General features: G+C 38.7%; 1 protein-coding gene and 3 non-coding genes across 4 annotated transcripts; all 4 read left to right on the top strand.

The window, feature by feature from the left end:
* The first annotated feature begins 1,395 nt into the window (after positions 1-1,395).
* On the top strand, positions 1,396-1,467 carry trnae-cuc (transfer RNA glutamic acid (anticodon CUC)). The gene has a single exon. It is a non-coding gene; the product is annotated as a tRNA-Glu (tRNA).
* An 884-nt stretch (positions 1,468-2,351) lies between these two features.
* trnae-cuc (transfer RNA glutamic acid (anticodon CUC)) lies at positions 2,352-2,423 on the top strand. The gene has a single exon. It is a non-coding gene; the product is annotated as a tRNA-Glu (tRNA).
* Positions 2,424-4,198: 1,775 nt separating this feature from the next.
* Positions 4,199-4,270, top strand: trnae-cuc (transfer RNA glutamic acid (anticodon CUC)). The gene has a single exon. It is a non-coding gene; the product is annotated as a tRNA-Glu (tRNA).
* A 1,094-nt stretch (positions 4,271-5,364) lies between these two features.
* LOC113073238 (rho guanine nucleotide exchange factor 11-like) lies at positions 5,365-12,795 on the top strand. The gene is made up of 14 exons (XM_026246117.1): positions 5,365-6,589; positions 8,248-8,280; positions 8,594-8,608; positions 9,054-9,145; positions 9,227-9,331; positions 9,423-9,472; positions 9,557-9,614; positions 9,695-9,885; positions 10,964-11,035; positions 11,121-11,228; positions 11,413-11,461; positions 11,564-11,601; positions 12,528-12,606; positions 12,692-12,795. The coding sequence occupies exons 1-14, from the start codon at positions 6,555-6,557 to the stop codon at positions 12,793-12,795; spliced, it is 1,029 nt and encodes a 342-aa protein (XP_026101902.1). The 5' UTR covers positions 5,365-6,554.
* The last annotated feature ends 279 nt before the right edge of the window (positions 12,796-13,074 follow it).

Consider the following 13,074-nt stretch of genomic DNA (forward strand, 5'->3'; position numbering starts at 1 on the left):
ATTAATTAGATAAATGAATATCTAAATTTGTGCCTTGCCGTCTACGGTATTTTTTTAGAACTTAGAAAAAAGATGCTGCAGCCAATGAACAGCCAGTGGGGGCTGCAGGACGACTCAACCTCCGCAGACAGTTTTTAATGTTTATCAGACAATAAATACTCAAGATTTTGCTGTTTTTGTATAACTCACAACAAGTTTCACACACCTTCTCCGGCCACGTTGAGTTGTTGACACTTAACAGTGGGAAAGCGACACATGCGCTATTCACTTGTGTAACTTAAGGGTGAATGGGTAATGTAGTTTCTGCTCTGGGTGGGATGAATTAGGAAGCTTGCATTGTGAAGGGCGCTCTGAAAATCGGCAGTGCAGGTAAAAGATTAAAACCTCTATTAAAACAGATGTCCAAATGAGCGTACCGGTACGCTACAAGCACGTTCTGGGCGCACTGGGAAATTCAAATGATACTTACATGTCTGTGTTTTTATTTCTGTAATAAATATGGCTTTCAAGCCAACAGTTAATTTGGAGGATATTGATGGTTTATTGCAGGTATGTTGTTTACATGAGAAAATCTGTGTTACAAAGTTAAACAAAAATTCCAATAAACAATCATATTTTGAATTTAAATAGTTTCTTTGTCTTAAGTTTACATTCATTATTTACATTTTACATTTACATATCCAAAAAGTTTCAGTCTTTTAATTGCGATTAATCGCGATTAATCGCGATTAATTTTAAAAAATTGTGCGATTAATTAGTTAATTTTTTTTAATCGATTGACAGCACTAATTATAATATTATCGAAGGTGATGGTTTCCCTCCGTACAGCGGCGACCCAAGCCATCTGACGCCTCTTGGTGATTTCAGACACCTTGTGTTTTTTTTCCCAAGTAGGTAAATGTTGAAAACTAATATGATTCACGAGGCGTTTGCCCTGTCGATCATGAAACCGATTACAGCAGTTCACAATACAGCAATACTGAACCATTTCCCAAAAAATAATCAAAATTAATGACCAAATGACCAACGTTACCTAATGCCTACTATACAGTACATCTACTTCTGTACCGCGACTCCCACAATGCATTGCGACGTGACGCAACGATCCCGACCTCTTTACTCACATTATCCTGACCATAAAATGTTTCACCCCCTCCCCCTAAAAAAAAAAAAAAAAGATCGTTTCAACGGCTTACTAAAGATACATCATTTGGATATTTTCATGTCCGGGACGAAATTGGGGATTAAACCGGTTACGTAAATAATGTTACATATTGAGGGCATGGTGCTAAACAAGGGGAGAACACTCCGTTTAGACAATCTAATGATATAAGAGTTAGCCGAATCATGGTAAAAACAGGATGTATCGTGCGATCATAAATCTGCACACAGCACTCCCTGGTGGTCTAGTGGTTAGGATTCGGCGCTCTCACCGCCGCGGCCCGGGTTCGATTCCCGGTCAGGGAACAGTTGCTTTTTACATTCGATAGAAAACAAAATATCTATTTCTTCTTGTATTAAGAATCAAGGGTTACTGAAATGGATTAGCGTGAATACATTGAAGATATTGATTTGATTTGTCGATTTGAGTCCATGTGAAAAAGTAGCATAATTTACATATGATTTACAGTTTATTTTAATAAATATTAAACATTATATTCAATTGTGCATTATAGCTGACACCTAGATGAACAGTTACAGTTGTTTTTATGACTGTAAGTCATTCTCCTCAAATTCTACTGACGTTAGAAAAGTGTATACCAATATCGCATGTAACTTTAGAGACGGTCCCTAAATTTGAGACTCTCCAACGCCAAGACAACTTTATGTCCTTTTCTTCTTTCTCTTTTCGGCACCAGAGGGATACATCCTGTTTGTGACATGACTTATCGTTTATTACAGTGACGCTCACATGCGCGAATTATCAATGCACGCGAGGAGTCTATGCGCAATTGCACATGACTCAAACGCTAGCAGACACAGCAGCAGTTGTCGGTAAATACGAATTTTCTTGTCTTGAATTATTCATTTATTCGTTTTTTATTCATTCATTCATTTATATCACTTGTTTAAGTTATTTAATTGTAAAAAAAAACAAAAAAAAACAAACAAACAAAAAAAAAACACATGATTGGGGGGCCCCCTGACCACTTATGCCTCGGGCCGGTGTTCTGTCAATTTGTCCTACGATTTTTACCTACCTCCCACTAAAACAGTGGATAGTACAATTCCACAACGAAAAATGCTACTGTAAAGTCATGGTTTATTAACGTATACACCTACCACAACCCTACCGGCCCAAATCAATAGTCACAGGTCATTTCGAGTTCTAGCGTACGCGTACACAGCGCTCCCTGGTGGTCTAGTGGTTAGGATTCGGCGCTCTCACCGCCGCGGCCCGGGTTCGATTCCCGGTCAGGGAACAGTTATTTTTTACAGTCGCTGGAAAACAAAATATGTATTTCTTCTTGTTTTATGAATCAATGGTTATTGAAATGGATTAGCGGGAAATTGAATACATTGATTTGATTCGTCACTGTGATAATTACGAACACGTAACCAAAATAGAAGCTACATGCAGGGCCGCGGGAAGTAATTTTGAACAGGGGGTGCAGTTAATTTTATTTATTTTTTTTGACAAAAAACCTATGAGCCTATAGGCCTATTTAAAATACATTTTAAAAATAAATACATTGAGATTTACTACTTTATTGTCATATACACTTCAATGCACAGGGTCTGAAACACACAGACATCAGTTCTCAGATATGCGCAATGCCTTATTAATCTGAAGCAGAAGCAGAATCAGAAATAATAGTTTAATAATCGAAAGAAAACGAAATAATTACTTTCATTACAATTTCAGATAGCCTATACATACATGCAACTTATTTAGATACAACAAATAATATTACAACAAAATATAATATTAATCAAACTTCACAATAAAGCTAAAACAAAGCAATCGATTCAGCTAAAATGGTCAGCTTGCTTGAGTCATTGCACGTTTATGTCACACGCAACTCTATTAACTCCAAAATCTTTTTACGCACACAAGGAAATAATCTCTGACTATTTAAGCAATTTGTTTATTGAACAGTTCTCCACATCCATTACGCAAAAAACAAACGCACAGTATAAAGCTTTCTGTCTCCATCTTCAACCTTTTTACACAAACCATAAGGAAATAATCTCCGACTATTTAAACGTTATTTAACAGTTCTCCACAACCTTTACGCAAAGAACACACGAACGAAATAATACTCTCCATCCCCACCACCTTCCAAAAATACTATAGTATACTACTTACAATTGCTTGGCTAGTCAAAGCTGATCCCACACTTGTTGCCAAAAAAATAAATGTTACTAGCGCGGCAGCACCATGCTCTTACCTGAGCTACATGCAGGCGGGGTGCCCTGGTTACAGGTGTCCAAATGTCGAGGTGCGCTGTATTATATAAAGATGGATGTATTCTGCATGGAACGAGCGGGAAACCTCGTTACTCGGCGACCAAACCTGCCTGCCTGACGTTGACAACGTAACTTCCGAACCTGTGTTGATTAGGCCTCAAAATATGAAATTAAAATCCAAAATATACGTAATAGACTGCGTGTGTCAAAATCATTTTCTAAAATATTCATAAGGAATTTATAAATTGTGCAAAATACTTCAATAGGCCTACATTTTTTTTTATCTCCCTCTCGTCACTAGGGGGTACTGCAGTACCCCCAGCACCCCCACTTCCCGCGGCCATGCCTACATGTGTTAAATAGCGGGGCTAAGATATATAATAATTTTGATGACATCAGAAATATGATATTTCTTTAGCCTATACTCATATTATCCTTACCATAAAATAAAAAAAATAATAAATAATAATAATAAAAATGTATTGATTGTTTCAATGGCTTACTAATGACACATCATTTGGATTCATGTCCTTGACGAAATAAGGGATTAAACCGGTTACGTAAATAACGTTACATATTGAGGGCAGGGAGCTAAACAACTTGGACAACAATAATAGGACTGTGCACTGACATATAATGAGAATAAAGGGAGAATACTCCAGTCAGACAATCTAATGATATAAGAGTAGCCGAATCGTGGTAGGATGTACATAATCAGGATGCATCTTGCGCCTGTGAGTCAAGAGTGACAGGTCATTTCGAGTTCTAGCGCACGCGCACACAGCGCTCCCTGGTGGTCTAGTGGTTAGGATTCGGCGCTCTCACCGCCGCGGCCCGGGTTCGATTCCCGGTCAGGGAACAGTTGCTTTTTTACAGTGGCTGGAAAACAAAATATGTGTTTCTTCTTGTTTTATGAATCAATGGTTACTGAAATGGATTAGCTGGAAATTGAATACATTGATTTGATTTGTTACTGTGAGATTTACGAACACACATCCAAAATAGAAGCTACATGTGTTTACTGAAAAATGCAAACAGTCAAAATTTTTATTATTATTATTATTATTTTTTTTTTTTTAACCATGTACAACAACTACAAATGTATGCATACTGCAAGAGGTGTTACCAAAACTAAATAGGTAAATTTAGAATTTACGAGTTGTGTTCTTTTAGTATCAGTGAGAGATAATATTGTTTTTGTCCATATTTTTAATTAGATGATTTTCTGATTTCATGTTTAAATTTACTTGTTAATTTTGTTAAGCTTTTGTCATTATTGTTTTTAGTTTTAGTTGTTTTTAAGTATGTTTAGAACTAAATTAAAATGAGAATTGAGGCCTCGGAAATTAACTATTTTTTTTTTCTTCTTTTTTTCTTCTCTATTTTCTAGTTGAGATTTATTTTATTCAGTAAGAAAATTTTCTTATAGTTTTGGTTTTAGCTTTAATTAACTATAATAACTGAAAATAAAAATGACTGAGCAGATCCATTATATGCATAGCTTGTTTAAAATGTTTAAAATATATGTCATCTTTCATCAACATTCACACATGAATATGATACTTTCCTAGTAAAATTATATATATATATATATATATGTTGTGGGTTCGAATCTCGATCAAATAAGATCTCTTCATCTGGAAAGTATCTGCTGTGTCTCTAAAATGTCAGTTTTAGATGGATTATAAATCATAAACATATTACAGACATCTTCTAAACGTCTATTTGACATCTGATTGAAAATGCCTTTTGTATCTATTATTTTTATACACTAAAAAAATAGGTCTTGCAGATGTAATGCAGACGTCAAACAGATGTGATGTACGTGTAAACACATCAAGTAGTTAATTTTCGGAATCTGACGTAATCCAGATCAGATGTAATCAGTCACTGATCTAAAAACCTGATTCTCCTTGTTCATCCAGTTTGACCTGTGCACGAGTTTTACACGCAGTAGCACAATCCAACCGATTGAGGACGAGCGCGAGTCTGTTTGCCTTCCCAGCCGAACATAAACCCGGGATGATGGTGTTATTCCGGAATGGCGAACGCTCGCGCGTTGGGATTACACCACCAATAAAGACCGACAGAGCACACATTTTTGGGAAGCAGTGAGAGGACATCAACGCTGACCGTGCATACACCGAGAGACGGACGCGAGAGACGCGGATTCAAGAGCCTGCGGATCAAATGAATGTCTCTGGCCGCCAAACGAGCGTGTGCGAGTCGCCGAGACACGGACAATAATTGCGCCGCGAAAAGAGGACGTTCCGAGGCGGCTTTGTCGCGCCACGCGTGCAGAAGATCGCGAGCGGAACGCGCGGCTCGCCAGTGTTCTACCGCGCGCGCGTGAAGGTGAACGGCCGTCGGAGCCGCGCTCTGCGTGCGGCGCTTGTCCGGTACGCGGCGGCGGGGATGCGCGCCGTGCGGGCCTCGCGTGCACTGGACCGGCGGATTGTCTCGCTGAAAGCACGGGATCGTGTGTGTTTGCGCGTCGCACGGTATTGTTCAGTGAGTGCGTTGAGCGTCAGATGGTGCATGCATGCTGTCACCTCTGGGAACCTTGCTGCTGATTAATCATTTCTATGCACTTTATTTGCGTCCTATCACTGTGTGTTGAGTAGCTGCTCAGCCTTTCTGCTCCTCTTGCATTGCACTGAACTCAGTAGCTCTAAAATACTAGCAGCATCTGACTGTAAATCACCTCGAGTCCCAAAAACACAGCAGTGAAGCCCCAGGATCGCACTCGGACTGATCGAATGGTTTTAAAGCGATCCTAAAGTGGGACGATGACTCAGTCCACAGGAATCTCTTTACTGAAGCTCCAGAGATTAAACAGAAGTGTGGTGTATTGATCCTGCATGCTCCCCTGAGAGAGTCTAGCTCTTATGAAGCTAACAAACACTACGAAGTGACCTTCACTCGGTGTATGTGCACATTAGGAGCTTGTTTATTAAATGGGACGATGCTGGTGAGGAGGATCACTGTGTTTCCCCGAAAGGAACTTTGACCCTTACAGAACTGAAAGGACTAAACTCATCTCGAGGAGTGGGAAGAGGAAATAATACTCACTCCACACTAATGACATGATCTCAGACTGACAGAGAAAACACTAGACTAGTAATCAGACAAACCTGACAGCCATGAGTGTTCGACAGCCGACCTCCACGCTGGATAGGTGAGGCTTTCTGACAACGACCTTTAGACGCACACCGATTCCCCGATAGAACGTAAACATCTCGGAGACGTCTATTTGACGTCTGCGTTACATCTTCAAGACGTATTTTGTAGAGTGTTTGCTCATCTGCAATACGTCTACAGCACGTTTCCTATCAGCTGTCAAATAGACGTTTAGAAGATGTCTTTAAGATGTTTATGAGCTAGAATGCATGTAAAACTGACATCTTAAAGACGTCTACACCGCAGATCTTGCAGATGCATGTGTTTGTGTGTATTGTCTGTGATACCTGACTTTAGTCTATTCCACAATGCAGAATCACTTAAAAACAACTGTTTTCAGTTACCATGCTTTATTTCCCGCTAGCCACACAATTTATTTGTTTAGCTAGTGAAATTAGGGCTGTACTGAGTGTGTAGTATCCAGCTGATCACGTGACATCAACATGACGTCCCTCGCGAAAAATAATAAGATACATCAGAAAAAAGTTCTTGGTAGAGCAGTGCCACATTCAGCGATTTTAGCATAAATCCCAGTATAATAAAGAGAGAAATATTAAGATTTGGAACATTTTAAATAAGGAGAATTTTACCAAGTTTATGATTAAGTTTTAGGATGGTTCTCGCGAAACTATATTTTCTGCCATTTTTGTTTTCAAGATAAATGAATATATACAATTTTTGAAAATGGAGGGAAAAAATATAATTTTGTTTATAGTTTTATGCATGTGTAAGTAAAAAGTCAAGCTGCAGTGCCAAAAAAGACCACACGGTCTACCAATACTAGTCACCTTAACCTGACTATATACGGATTCATTCAGAATTATTAAAGAGATTAAAAGACAAAAAAAAAAGTAATTATAAACATTCAGAATTTGTTGAATGTGGTGACAGAACAAACAATATCGACTGATTTGTGTTTTTCAGTGCCGATTATTACAGATCAAGTAGACTGATAACCGATATATATTCTGTAAAAATACAATTAATGTCAAAAGTAAGAGTAACAAATGCTCTGACAAACTTTTTTTTAAATCATTATCAGCAATTTGATTTTGAAAATGACCAATAACCATAAAAAGCTTAATATCGGTGCCGATAATCGGTCGACCTTTGTTGAGAACGATTGAGAAAAAAAGTCACCAGATTTGCATATACCTTATATTTGAGTATAAATGTGAGATTATCACTGTTATTGAGCCTCTAGACTCTATTTCCCAGACTTTACTGTAGATTTTAGCCGATAGAAGAGGACACACAGGTAAAATCACTGTTTACAGTGAAAACACCAGCTAAATTCAAGGCTTTGTGGGCTTGCAAGGGTAACATTAAGTTCAGACGGTTACTGCCTCCTCAGATCACTGTCTCGTGTCCTCTGTCTAACAATACAGGTTTTTCCATTCGTCCAGTGTGCCTTCGTTTCCTCGTTGCTATTTTTACCGTCTCAGTGCATCAGTTTGTGTCACAACTGTGTGTTTTGTGTTTAACTGATGAGTCGCTCTGGAGAAGATCACCCATCAGAAGATGCTCTTCGTTAATGTCCACTTGTCTTGTGTGTGTGTATTTCTGTTTGGTTCTGTCTCAAGATCTTTTGTTTCTCTTTCCCACTGACTTGTTTTTCCTGTGCATCCACTTCCTGTTTGTGTCATGTGACTGCAGGGCAGCCATTAAGAAACAAACACACCTGCCCAGGTATGACGAGTCAAAGTCAAGCCCAACACAAGACATCTGTCAGTCATTAACACAGGTTTCCGCTGGAGTAGTAGTGATGATGATGTTTAAACTGTTGAGTTTTGAGCTGTCAATCACACGAGCCTCTTCCACTATGTGCTTATTTGGGAGGAGTTACACGAGCTCTGAACTCTCTCACACGTCTTTCACTTTCTCACTCAGTTTTACAGTCCACCTCATGTTGAGTATTTGCTCTTTCTTTGTATTTCTCGCTCTTTTTCTTCCATCTGTCTCACTGTAATGTCTTCCTTCTCTCTTTCACGCTTCCTTTTAGTCCTTTTGCTGCTTGGTGAGTTTTCCGGTTTATTTTCATGCTATAATTAGTGGCAGAACAGGATGAAGTTTGTAGATTATGTATGTTTTTTGTTTTGTTTATTTGTTTCTTAGTTTTTCCAGTTGTGTAATAGCGGTTTAATTAATACTGTATGTGTAAAATGCATTTTTTTGTCGCTCGATATTTTAGTTCCCTATTGAAAACACAATATTGGTCAACCACTGTTTTCTAATGCCAGCACTGATGTGAAACTCTGGAACATGTCTGAAATCCTTTTACTTTTTGTTCAGTCTGGTTAAATTCAACTACTTTCAGTTTTATTTTGCATCATGCATCAATTATGTTGCATGCATCATTCCCTACTTTGTATTTTTTCTGGTTCTCTCTCCTTATCTCCTGCTCCCTGCTCTCCTAGTTATCTATTTCTCGTCTCATTGATTTTAACATGTGGTTGTCTCAGGTTGAGCAGTTTGACGTTGGGAGACTCGGAGCGCAGGTCTTCTCCCGGCCAGCAGAGGGAGACACTGTCTGATCTCCCCTCGGACAGCGCAGGTGAAGCACAGCTCTCGTATGCAACTGACCACGATCACATGACTTGTTGTTATTGAAAGGTCCTCTGTTTTTGGTTCATAGGGACGGGTTTAGTCCAAAGATGTGTGGTTGTGCAGAGGGACAATCTGGGGTTTGGCTTCACCGTGTGTGGCGAGAGAATCAAACTAGTGCAGAATGTCCGGCCAGGTAATTAATACCTGTAGTAAAGCCCGAGGGTAACACACCTGTAAATGATAAACCGCTTCCAGAAACAAACCTAATGTCTTTGTCCTCACAGGTGGAGCGGCGGTCAAGGCTGGAGTCCAGGAAGGAGACCGAATTATTAAGGTACGCTTTTCCATCGTAAAACAAAAGTGATTGTAATTGAATTAATAGCTAATCTCTTATTTGTCATCTCTGTTTGCGTTTCAGGTCAATGGTTCTTTGGTTTCGTCGATGTCTCATCAGGAAGTGGTGAAAATGATCAAATGTGAGTCTGGCAGCTGTGTGTTTAGTTTGTTGTAGTTGTGAGGAGTGTCTTCACTGACGTTTGTTCTCGTCCTCGGACAGCTGGGACGTATGTGGCGTTGACTCTTCAGGGCCCGCCTCCTTCAGCCGCGTCCATCCCGCTTCAGCCACTCCCCACTGACCCCTTGCCCAATCACAGGACTGCTCCTGGCGAAGCTCCGCCTCCTCCACCAACTCCGCCCACAGGAAGCAGCACCCCGACTCAGAGAATCACAGGACCCAAACCCTTACAGGTGCGCCATGTTTTGAAGCTGTTATTGACTATATTATAGTATTATTGGCGTCCAATCTGCCTTATGGAGTATTACCAGTCAGTATTAAACGCAAATAGACTCAAGAACTGCTCTGAGAGTCATTTCATCTTTACTCGCACACAAACTTAAAGGTCTTCTACAACCCGCCAAAATAAAAGTTCGGATTTACTTGAAGAAATTATGACAGAAATATATTATTATTCTACAGCAGAATGTGTTTAAAGTAATAATACATTATTTTTGAAGAAGCATCACACACAATTGTTGTAGCTCTGATTGTTAAAATTTTATTTGATTTGAAGTTTTTATTCATTAACGCACAGAATCCAGATAAAAATAAAACCGACAGCACATGATTTGAGAAATTATTGACACCTTTTATTATTAACATTGTTTCACTACAGTTTTGATATATGATTCAATTGTTAAAGTAAAAAAAAAAAAACTGAACATAATTATTAAAACTGAATTGAATTAAACCCTTAATATAGATACGAAAAAAATAGAAAAAATAAAAACTTAGTATTAAATAGGAGTATAGAATTGTTGTATTGTTCAAATGAAAATTGTTAATTTTATATGAATTGCGTTGCATTAAACCATTAAAATATAATTTTTAATATTTGTATTTTAATATTTTTATTGTTAATTTCTATGAATCTAAACCATTAGGCATTCATGTTGATTATTAAAACATTAATTAAAATGGAAACTAAAAATAAATATATAACAAGTATAACAAGCAACACAGATTTTGTCAGGGAAAACTATAATTAAAATATAAACTATTTAAAACACATTTCATAGGGCACTACTATTGTTCAAATTGTGGTTATATTGTTAAAGTTTTATGATTTAATTGATTATCTACATTTAAGTAAAGGGGACGTAACACACAGTTTCTGCCAATCTCATGTTAATCTTGAGTTATACTCTTAACAGTGTAAATAAGTCAGAATGCATGATGGAAAACAGTGCATTTCTGAAATATAAAGCAGGGTTTTTTTATTGATTAGTGAAGTCCTTCATCATTCAGATGTGTCTCTCCTGTTGTCAGGACCCTGAGGTGCAGAAACACGCCACAGAAATCCTGCGCAGGATGCTGGAGCAGGAGGAGGCAGAGCTGCAGGTATCAGTGATGCAGGACCAGCTCTTCTCAGGTGTGTTCAGACACTTCATTAATGATGTTCACCGCTCTCTCTCTGTCTGTGCAGAACCTCCTGGAGGAGCACTCCCGAAACCCCTCGTCTTCACTAGAGGAGCGGATCGAAAGAGCCAGACGAAGAGCCAGTCAAGTCCGGGTGAAGATCCAGCAGGATGTGGTACGAGTGCTGCTCGATATAATCTAACTCACTCAGCCTCACATCGTCTAAGATGGAGACATGTGCACCAGTAGTTGCATCTGTGTCCTTTCTGTGGTGCTTTCTGATGTGATCAGGTCCTCTCATAGTCGATCAGTCGTTTCCACACACACAGCGTTCATCTGAAATGTCTTCTCTGTTTCAGGACGGCACTCGATCAGAAGCGGTCGCTAGCTATCTCACAGCTGGAGAAGGTCACTATACATTCATTAACTCGTGTGTGAAGAGCTGAGGAGATCTTTATGATCGGTCCGTGCTCGTGATGTAATGCTGGTGTGATTTCTCTCTTTGAGCAGGTCGGTTATCAGTGGACTCCAGCGAAGGAGACCTCGAGGTGAGCTACGTTCTTATATTCTCAAATGCTAGTATTGTGATTGTACTGTTGTTCTGTAAAATAAGGACAATAATAATAATTACAACCGCTCTGTTGATGCATTTATTATAAAGTTCACACAGTGTTCAAATCAGGATTTTTAAACCGTTTTGAAAGAAGTCTCTTCTGCTCAGGAAGACTGCTTTTATTTGTACAGTAGAAGAAAGTCTGACGGCCAACACATATTATTTGTGTGTAAACTGTTGTATTATAATAGATGTTTTATTTTTCCTTTGGAAAGCAAGACAAAACGGTGAAAAGCACATTTTGGCTATTTAATTTATTCAGTTGTGACCCTGGAGCGTAAAATCAGTCTGAAGTCACTTGGGTATATTTGTAGCAATAGATTAAAAAAAATTATTGATTTTTCTTTTATGCCAAAAATCATTGGGATTTTAAGTAAAGAGCATGTTCTATGAAGATATTTTGTGATTTTTTTTTTTTTTCTACCATAAAATATATAAAAAAATTCTAAAAACACAGCATTGCTTAAGAATTAATTTGGATTTAATATTTATAGATTTATTTTTTTTTCACCCTCAGATTCCAGATTGTCAAATATTTGGATCTCAGCCAAATATAGTCTTATCCTAATAAAACATACGTCAGTGGAAAGCTTGCTTATGAACTCAGTATTGAAAAATTGAAATTTAACACTGGTTTTGTGGTCCACTGTGAAAAAGGAAAAAAAAAGGAAAGGAAAAATACATGGAGAAAAAAACTCCAAACCGTGTTTTGTATTCAGCTTTCGACCCAGTGTTTAATTTGTTCGGCCTCAGCCAAGAGTTTCTCTGTCGGAGCATCCCTAGTTCACCGTTCACTTTAGGAAGCTCCTCTCATCAGATTCCTCTGAGTGATTTAACGGTCTCATGTGTGTCTGTGTTCAGGCGTGTGAGAGCCCCTTCTCGTCCCCCTCCACCTTCAGGATCCGCCGGCAGGGGTCCGACACGCTCCCCCTCAGACTCGGTAAGACCCTCAGAGGATCCCTGTAGCGCTCGCCTGTGCTCTGTGTTCAGCCTGAAGTCTGAGTGTCCTGTGTCCCGTCAGGGAGGGAAGAGCCAGATCATCGGCCCGGAGGAAGAGGAGGAGGAGGAGGATGGGTACTCCATCAATGAGGTCAGACCGTTCACTGTTATCACTGTCTCCCAGAGCTAGGGGTTTATTAGATGAAAGAATCAAATAAATTAGGGATTTAAACTAGAAACATTTGAGTAAATAGTTTACCTGTAAGCATACAGATAGTTCTCAAATTCTTAAAATATTTGTGTAATATATAAATTAATAATATGTATTTTAGTAATTGATATATTTTAGTGTCATCAGTTGTTTTCTCTCAAATAAATATTTTACACATTCATATGCATTTCATTTTTGAGAAACGGTGTTTAAATATCTCGGCAAGTGAAGTTGAGCGATGCTTATCTGTTGAGATTG

The sequence above is a fragment of the Carassius auratus genome, unplaced genomic scaffold, assembly GCF_003368295.1.
Source record: "Carassius auratus strain Wakin unplaced genomic scaffold, ASM336829v1 scaf_tig00011646, whole genome shotgun sequence".
NCBI lineage: Eukaryota > Metazoa > Chordata > Actinopteri > Cypriniformes > Cyprinidae > Carassius > Carassius auratus.